This window comes from Hibiscus syriacus, unplaced genomic scaffold (assembly GCF_006381635.1).
Source record: "Hibiscus syriacus cultivar Baekdansim isolate YM2019G1 unplaced genomic scaffold, ASM638163v2 tig00110989_pilon, whole genome shotgun sequence".
Classification (NCBI taxonomy): domain Eukaryota; kingdom Viridiplantae; phylum Streptophyta; class Magnoliopsida; order Malvales; family Malvaceae; genus Hibiscus; species Hibiscus syriacus.
In genome coordinates, this window is record NW_024062943.1 from 824,197 (window position 1) to 833,809 (window position 9,613).

A 9,613-nucleotide genomic window follows, 5' to 3' on the forward strand; every position below is an offset into this window, starting at 1 on the left:
TCTAGTCAGCTCGGATGCCCTTGAAACCTACCCTATAGAATTGCTCATGACCTTGACTCTCATCATCACACCCTCTCAATTACTTCAGCCTAACAGGTGAGCTCAACAAAAACTCTCAGAGGATTGGTTGCCAACTGAGTGTGAATATCCAAATGAAGGCTCTCTCTAAACGTTCGACACCTCAAATCTTCGGTAGCTACCAGCTCCAGTGCATACCGGCTCAAATAGAGAAATTCCCTCTCATAATCTATCATTGATTTGTCGCATGGGCTTCTTTTAATGTATTTCTACCGGAACTCATACAAAAAATACTCTCTAAACTATAAACTTTAAACCTTAAACCATAAAATGTATTCTCAAATCATCAACATGGGCTTCTTTTAATGTATTTCTATCAGAACTTAGACAGAAAAAACTCTCAAGTGGAACGTTTGATCTCCAATGCTAACACCACTATCTCCTACCATTCAATGGCATCACTCTTTAGCAGGGCAATGATGCACTCTAAGTTTCACTCAAGGGTGAGGTGAAGCTAGCGAAGGTACAAAGTGTCATTCTCAGTCAATGGTCTGTAGTTATGGGATCATCTTCCCCAGAACCATAGAAATTTATCGTCTTATACTGGAGAAGCCTCTCAATCGGTGACTTTGATGGAGGTGCAACGAGAGGAGCGGCTGGAGCGACAGAGGCTCTTAAGAAGGCACACACTATGTGCCTCAAGGCTTGGGTCAGGTCAGGGAAGAAGGTCACCTCATCGACCCCCGCGTCAGCTAAAACTTCGAACTCCACCGAGTTCGATATAAACTCATCACCTAGGTCATCCGCTAATGACATGTGACTTTCATCCCTACCCTCATTACTAGGAGCATTATCATCGACCATCACTTCTCTAAAATTAAAAAAGAGGAGGCTAGTATCGTCATTCTAGATTATTAAGTACTTTTGACACTCTAGATGCATGTACTCACTAACACTTATTGACTCTAACTCGTGGGTCTTAGGAAAGACTAAACTTGATGCTCTGATTAGGGCTGTAAATGAGACGAGACAGATCGTGAGCTACTCGAGATCGACTCGATAAATACTTGGATCGAATGGACTCGACTCGAGCTCGACTTGAATTCTTAACGAGCCGAAACAAGCTACTCGATATTAGACTCGGAAAGCTCGTGAGCTACTCGAAAAAATGTTATATTATAATTTTAGATTTTTTAAAATTACAATATAAAAATTTATTAAAAATACATTATTGATAATTATAAAATTTAAAAAAATATATTAAAAATTCTATAATACAACTACCCTCAAATTTTTTTTTTACTTAAGCAACTCAACTCCAATTGTTACATTGTATATTACTAAAAAAATAAAATCACATTTAATTAAGCACATGTTAGATTACAACCTAAACCCTAAACTCTAAACTATAAACCTTAAATCCTAAACCCTAAACCCTAATATCTAAGACATAAATCATAAACCCTAATCCTTAAGCCATAAACCCTAAATTATAAACCATAAATCCTAAACCCTTATTTCGATTATGTGATAGGAATTAAGTTATGCACATGAAGGTAACATATAAATTATGCAAAATGAAATTAATGAAATTAACAAGGGTTTATATGTAAATAAATTGAATTAAGATATTTCTGTGGATGATTCGAATGTAAATAAATTTAGACTCAGTAGACATCAAGCTTATATTTCTGTCGAGTTTCAAGAATTCTAGCAACTGGATTAAGATATCCATTATCAAATAAGGCTTAGGTCTTTTATGTTGGAAAGATATGGCAATGTCAACTTTATTAGAATGATTAATGAATTATGGACTTTTTAGCTTCCACGTGTTCGTTTAATTAGCCTTCCACTTAAAAATGTAGATTAGGTTATTAAAGTCTTTCCTTCAACCCAAAGAAAGCACTAAAACAATCGTTTCCCGTACATAATTGATTCATTTGTAATGTTCCAAAGCTGGAGTTGTTCACCAAAGTATCTGTTATAAAGTAGGCAAAGTTGGTGAACTAAATAAAGCACAGTTGCCCTCCTTTTTCCATCACATTTTACCCTTTATAAACCAAGCCCCTTCGACTTTCTCCTCCACAAGCCACTAATACTAGCATACTACTCCATTGGTTCTTTCCACCTTCCTTTCAATCTGTTTAAGAGCAAATTTTGGGTAATCATTGGCAACAAGAAGAAGGGATGAAATAATATTTGCATCAGTGTTCATAGTTGCAGTGTGTTTATGGACCGGAGCTTTGGCGCAATCGAGTTCAAGTTGCACCAATGTGCTCATTAACATGTCCCCGTGCTTCTCCACTCATGAGAGCACTTGCCTTGGGTGGTTGGTTCCATTCACTGCTGCGAATAACCGCACTCAATAATATCAAATTCATAAAAAATGAGTTAAATAGCTACATATTTTCAATGACAAAAGTTACTCACGGGACTTGATCTTTGCAACTAAAGTTACAGGGGCCATAGAAATTGACCTTACAGCAACAACAATCTCGCATGGTTATAATTTCTAGAATTTTAATAGGAAGGAGACACCATAAAGAGAAAGGCAAAGAAAATAAAAGAACCATTTACACTTGTTAATTCAAACTTGATAGTTTTCCAAGCCAGACCCTAATTCTAACATCATTCACCAACAATAAACGTACGTTTTTGCTTATTCATCTGAAACAAGACACAGGAAAAATGTAAAGACAATACATACCAAACTTAGGAAGCGAACAGACTAATAAATAACAACATAAACCCTTGAAACTCTTTTAGTTTTTAACCAGAAATGTCAATGGTTTTGACATCAGGTTTCTTCACTTCCACCTTAGAAACAGTAACAGTAAGAACCCCATTCTCCATTGAAGCCTTAACCTGATCCATCTTCACATTCTCCGGTAACCTAAACCTTCTCGAAAACTTCCCACTGCTCAGCTCCACACGGTGCCACGTATCATTCTTGTCTTCCTTTTCTATCTTCCTCTCGCCGCTGATTTGAAGCACCCTGTCATCTTCGACCTCAACTTTCACTTCCTCTTTCTTAAGCCCAGGAAGATCAACCTTAAAGACGTGAGCTTCTGGGGTCTCCTTCCAGTCGATGCGGGTGTTTACAAAAGCAGAGGTTTCAGGAGAACGAGTTGCGAGTGAAGAAGGGAAAGGGAAGTCCTTGAAAGGATCCCAAACATCAAGAGAGAAATGATGCTCGAGGATGAAGATGAAGGCTCTGAAGTTCTCGAACAAGTAGTGCTCTCAACAATATCCCACATCCTGGAGATACTATAAGATGACAGGACAAGCTCATTATAAAACAAGCGGGGTTGTGCAATTTAAAACATATCTGTCTCGGCCTTTTGTCTAATATTCGAGCATGTATTGAGCTTAAAATCGAGCTTGAATCGAGTTTCAATCGAGCTTGAGTATTGAGTTTCAATCGAATTTTTGAATTTTTTTTGAGTTCGAGCCTTTTCGAGTTCGAGTCGATTTTTAATATTAATTTTTGAGTTCGAGTCGAGCTTGAAAAATTTAGGCTCGCGAGTTTTTGAGTCGAGTCGAGCTTACTATAAAAGTTTTTGAGTTCGAGTCGAGCTCAGTAATACTCGAGCTCGACTCGGCTCGTTTACACCCCTAGCTCTGATACCACTAAATGTAATGCTCTAATCCAGTTCGACCCGAAAATTGATGGATTAGAACCTTACATGGGACCATCGAAGTGGCTAACATAAAATTTTCTTTTAAAATGACATCCAACATAATTAAATCAAACTCATAAAATTAAAAATTATTTTAAAACATACAAATTTAGTGTTAACAAAATAGGAGCTCCATCGTAAATTCAAAATACATAAGCTCAAACAATGAAGTTTACAACTTAAATACAAATAAAGTCTTTATGAGGTACATGCTAACTATATAGTATCTAAGACACAATCTGATTAGAATGATCCAAGATGGAAGTCACAATTGGTGATAGCTCCTCGGTCCGTCCTCCTAAGAACCTGTAGATGGAAACACATTCCGAACGTTATGTTCACAAGCTTAGTGTCTCACAAATAACTCTAACGTACTATATGCATTCATCACATGGGCATGAGAACAAGTGTAATCATGAACAAGTGTAATCATGAACAAGTGTAATCATGAACATGTACTATATGCATTCATCACTATTCTTAATTGAAAAAATTAGCCTTTGGATAAATTTAAAGGTTATTTACTCTTCTAGCCCTCCACCTTTCATGCCCAAATCAAAAACCCTCTTTTTAAGCCTTAATAGGCTCAAGCCCAAACTAAAACAAGTCAAATCTTGACTTAACACTTCTAAATAGTCTCTTGGCCTAATTAAAACCCATCGGGGTTTATCCGTAACTACTGACCCGAAAATTAGGATGTTATAGTTCAAGCTATGAATGAGGAAATTCAAGCTCTTAAGTCTGACAAAACTTGGTCTATTGTGACCTTACCTCTTGAAAAAGTCCCTATTGGCTGCAAGTGGGTCTTCAGAATCAAGTATAAAGCTTCTGGAGAGGTGGAGCATTTTAAGGTTCAACTTGTAGCTAAGGGTTACAATCAACGAGAGGTGTTGATTTTGTTGAAACCTTCTTGTCCTTGGCAAAGATGACTATTGTTCGCTTCTTTCTTGCTATTGTTTCTACATTTGGCTGGTCCTTATGTCAAATGGGTATATATAATGCCTTTTTACAAGGTGACCTTTTTGAGGAAGTTTATAAATTGAGGTATCTTAAGAAAAATTCGGTTCAAAGTATACTATTGTGTGCAAAGAATGCTCTTCGTTTATATGTATATTGTGATTCGGATTGGACAACATGCCCAATGACTGGAAGATCAATAACGGGATTCTGCATAAAGTTAGAAAATTCTTTAATTTCTTGAAAATAAAAAAAGTAAACCACAATAGCACGCTCATCAGCGGAGGCAAAATATAAAAACATGGCATTTGCCGCGGTTGAAATTGTGTGCTCAGAAGGGTTGATGTCAGATTTTGGCGTTGACAAAACTTGACCAACAAAGTTGCTTTGTGATAACAAGGCTACACTGCAGATTGCAGCCAACCTGTTTTCCATGAAAGAACCAAGCATATCAAGATCGATTGTCATTTCGTTCGGTAGAAAATACAAGAAGGGTTGATTGAAACTGAGTGTGTGCGTACTTTTGAACAGTTGGCAGATATTATGACCAAGAGTTTAAGTGTTCATCAACATGAATATCTTATGTCCAAGTTTGGTTCAAAGACATCTTCTCACCCTTCAACTTCAGAGGGAGTGTTGAGGTTAGTTTAATTACAGGCAGTTAGTTTGTTATCAGGGTAGTTAGGCAGTTTAGTTTATTTACTTTCTTGTATAAATATCTTTGTATTGTAAACTTAATTTAGATGAATGAAATACAGAAGTATTCTTTATCTTCTCTGGTTATCACAAATTTAACAGGAAGCATAGGCCGCTGATTTGGAAAGGGAGACCATCAAAGTACTACTGGCAACTGTTTCCACCATTCACAAAAATGCTAAAAAAAATCCATAACAAAATGAACAATGAATCGTTTTGAGAAGGAAAGGGTTTAGATTTATGAATTTGTAATCGTGGTGAATAGAGATTTAGTGGCTGGAATTTTAAGTGATTTCAGTAATTTACGCCGGCCTTCCCATCGGAATCGGATGCTTTCTTCACTCATCCATCACCCAACACATGCCAATATCATATCGCCTCTCTCCCAGAAAAATGAATCTCTAATCGCCCGGCTAGTTTTCTTAGTCGTATGTAACTTTTGGGACCTATTTTGGTATTTATGTGCACTGCCTTACTCAACTTTTTTAATGGTGCAATTAGGTATTTAGTATTTTTGTTGATCAGGATCAGTGAAAGATGTTTCCGTTTGTTTTCCCTTCTAAAAGCGGTAGTTCTAAGGTCATGATTAAATTAAATTTATCATTTATGTTATAATATTATTTATTATTATTATTATTATAAAATAAAAATAAAATTTCAAGTAAAAAATTTGTAACATAAATAATCTTTTATGTATTATATAAATTTTTTAAAAATTAAATCGAACTAGGTGACTAAGACAGAACAAAATTAATGATTATTTAGAGAGAAAAAATGATTAGATGACCAAAGCAAAACTAAAAGAATAATTGAGTGACTAAGTATATAATTTATCACAAATAAAATAATTTAAATTTCACGAGACAACATATAAAAGAGAACTTAAAACAAAGTGTGTATAGTTGAAGGGCAATGGTGCGTTTAAACCTTGTTGAAATAAAAAGATAGTTAACAGTTGGTTGCATAGTTTGTTACTCAGTTAAGCAATGTAGTTAATCAAAAGGCAAATTGAAAATTCATGTAAACCAAGATTTTAAACCAATTTATATGACATAACCCTCATGCCAAGCAAAAGGTTACCTTCGTATATTAAGACCATAACTACAGATGGATGCACAAGTAAACTAAGTTGACCTTTGTATATACGTATTTATACTTGGGGGAATTAATGGGTTACTTCTCTAAACAAGATAACATTCTACACATGACTTCTGGGATCAACAACCCCGTGCACCCTCCTCGATTCCGCGCTTGAATACTGCCCCACCTCACGAGCATGAGGAACCGATGCCTCACCTTGGGCAAGAGCCTCCACGTTCTCGAGGAAGTACTTCCTCGGAAGCCTGCCTACTACGTTTCCTTCCTCGTTTCCCTCTTTGTCAAGGAACGCAAAGTGCGGAATACCCTCAACACCAAACTCATCGAGTTCTTGTTCCCACTTCGTGTTGTCGACGTTCAGCATGACGAAATTAACACGATCCCTGAATCGAAATGTATAACCAGAAAGCATATTTGTTCATAAACAAATGAAGAAAGAAGCAGGGTTCAGAGAAATAAATGAAAACAGAAACAATGTCAAGCCTTTACCTGTACCGCTGCTCTACTTTATAAATATCAGGAGCTAATTCCCGGCATACTTCACACCAATCTGCGTAGAACTCTACAACAGTTGGCTTTCCATTTGAAAGAGCCTTTAGAACCAGCGAAAAAAGACTAGTGTTAGAGAATGTTGCAACCCTATATTCCAACAAATGTTAGTCTCTGGGGCGGACGCATGATTTTATGTTACGGAATAAACTTCTAAAATTTTAGAGATGGGGGACTACAATACATATCTGATAAATTAAAGAACAACTAAAATCTAACACAAAGAGAAACCATTGAATAATCTCGTTGGTAAAAGGGAATGTTTTTTTCCCTAGAAGACCCGAGGCCTAAATCCTAAAGCGTAACTAGTCAACTATGGATTTACCTGAGGCCTAGATCCTGCAAAACGATATAGCAATGGAGTAAAAGAGTTAGAAAATGAAACCTCTTCATAAGGCACTGCTGCAGCAGATAAGTCCTTCAAAGAAACACCAAAGTCCAATCGCGATGACAGGAAAAGTCCCACTGCTGCAAGCGTAGAACCAACTGCTATTCGCCTACTTAAATTTTTGTTTGGAAATTCAGAAAAGCCTCCTCCATCAGACGAAGTTGTTGTAGCTTCGCTAGTGCTATCTTTGACTGAATCAGGCTCCACAAGTACCTTTTCCTGCTTAAAACACGAATTAATTCAAAAGAAGAGATATTTTCAAACCTAAAAAGGTCTCAAGACAAGATATAATCAAACAACACCAAATGAACCTCCTATCAAAAAAACACCATATGAACCAAAAAAGACATGATCTCTTAGTCTTAAAACTCACTTGAAAACTGCACAAGTTCCAATTAGATTATCACTTTAATCAAGCATAAAAGTAAAACATAACCAGGTCATACCAGCATAAGGGGAAGAAAAGGAGAAATCTTTTGCAACCAAGAAGATTCAGCATAGATTGAAGTCTAATGATACCCTCATATTAACCCCATTTATATTCAAATCAATTAGTCAATTCAACAACCATTAAAATGTTTACATGATTTTCCATCTAGCATTTAAAAGAACATGTTTTCTGATGTGTTCTCTAAGGTAAAGTTTGAGAAATAGGATTTCAGGATATGGAATTGAACTTTAAAGATAGTGTCAAATGAGTAAAAAATACCTAGAAACGTAACAATTATGATTATTTCTCAAATCCTTCAATTTATTAGATATCTATATACTAGGGGTATTAAAAAAAACCCGAATAATTTATATATATTTTTAATAAAATTTGTATACAAATAACGTAATATATTTTTTATTATTTTTTATTTTTTATTTCTTTGAAAATATAGAAACATACTTACACTAATATAATTATATGTTTATTGTTAGGTACTAAGATATTGGGAAATGTACATACTTACATCGGTGTAAGTACGTGTTAAGTGCTACACTTATTTACTTACACCGTTGTAAGTATGTATTAAGTGCTACACTTTTTTATTTTATTCACTTACACCGGTGTAGTATGTGTTAAGTGCTACACTTTTTTGTTTTATTTACTTATACCGGTGTAAGTATGTGTTAAGTGCTACACTTGTTTATTTTATTCACTTACAGCGGTGTAAGTATGTGTCAAGTGCTACACTTATTTATTTTATTCACTTACACCGGTGTAAATATGTGTCAAGTGCTACATTTTTTTGTATTATGAATTATGAAAAAAATTGACAAATATTTGTAATAGGTTAATCTGTAACCGAACCGTCAATAACAGTTAACCATTTGCGATTAGCCGTTTCTTAATGGTTAGATTACAGTTAAAAAAAATCTCATAACCGTTATAACGGTTAACCGCCCGTTTAGGCTAAATAATACACTTAACCGGCCATGAACATCCCTACTATATACTAATGATTTTGGAATTCCAAGTTTATATTTGTATTTACTAAATCCAAATTTCTATATTTTCATCTATTTATTATATTGAAAATTAATTATTTTTCTTCAATGCATAAATTTATTCATATCATTTACATATAAATGAAATCCAATCTTTTATTCAGTCCAATTTTATCAAAAAAAAATGAAAAATGAAGTTTAATTTTTTTAAAATAGTTTAGAGTAATTATAAAATAGTATAAGTTAATAATATTTCTTAAATATCGACAACCCATTTCAAATGTAGCTACTTGACCCAAGATAGTTTAGAAATAACAAAATTTCCTTTTAATGCTAGTTCAACGAAATCTAAAATTTATAACCCATTTTCTATTTCAACTCATCCATTCTTATCTTCTTCTAGTACTGGAGGGAAGAAGCAGATAAAAACTATATTTTTATCGTAATCGACAGATGTCGAATTGCCCTCAGCTAAAATTAGCAGCAACCCTTTTCATACAAATGAAGATTGCAACCTAATATGCTAAATAAAAAAAATAAGGGAAAACTAAAAGCAGAGAGAGGAATAAAGTATGGAGAGTTCACCTTCTCTGAGGGTTCTGTTTGGGTGGGAACCGGATTTGTTTGACAGGAAATGGTTTGAAACTTGCGAGTTCTGTTCTGGGAAACGAACGGTGATTTGAAGAGGCGCGTGGTGGAGTCTGAAAGTTGAAATTGAGGCTTGAATCTTGGGAGAGAAAGAGGGTTCGAGGCGACGCGAGCCATTGCAGATATTTTTTCCCAGCTGCTATCT

General features: G+C 35.2%; 2 protein-coding genes across 2 annotated transcripts; both read right to left on the reverse strand.

Annotated features, from left to right (window-relative positions):
* Positions 1–2,784: 2,784 nt before the first annotated feature.
* Positions 2,785–5,123, reverse strand: LOC120149167 (18.1 kDa class I heat shock protein-like). Its single transcript, XM_039162053.1, has 2 exons — positions 4,837–5,123; positions 2,785–3,232 (listed from the first exon to the last, which is right to left on the reverse strand). The coding sequence occupies exons 1-2, from the start codon at positions 5,121–5,123 to the stop codon at positions 2,788–2,790; spliced, it is 732 nt and encodes a 243-aa protein (XP_039017984.1). The 3' UTR covers positions 2,785–2,787.
* Positions 5,124–6,364: 1,241 nt separating this feature from the next.
* LOC120149197 (thioredoxin-like protein HCF164, chloroplastic) lies at positions 6,365–9,613 on the reverse strand. The gene is made up of 4 exons (XM_039162080.1): positions 9,406–9,613; positions 7,384–7,605; positions 6,939–7,042; positions 6,365–6,832 (listed from the first exon to the last, which is right to left on the reverse strand). The coding sequence occupies exons 1-4, from the start codon at positions 9,583–9,585 to the stop codon at positions 6,550–6,552; spliced, it is 789 nt and encodes a 262-aa protein (XP_039018011.1). The 5' UTR covers positions 9,586–9,613; the 3' UTR covers positions 6,365–6,549.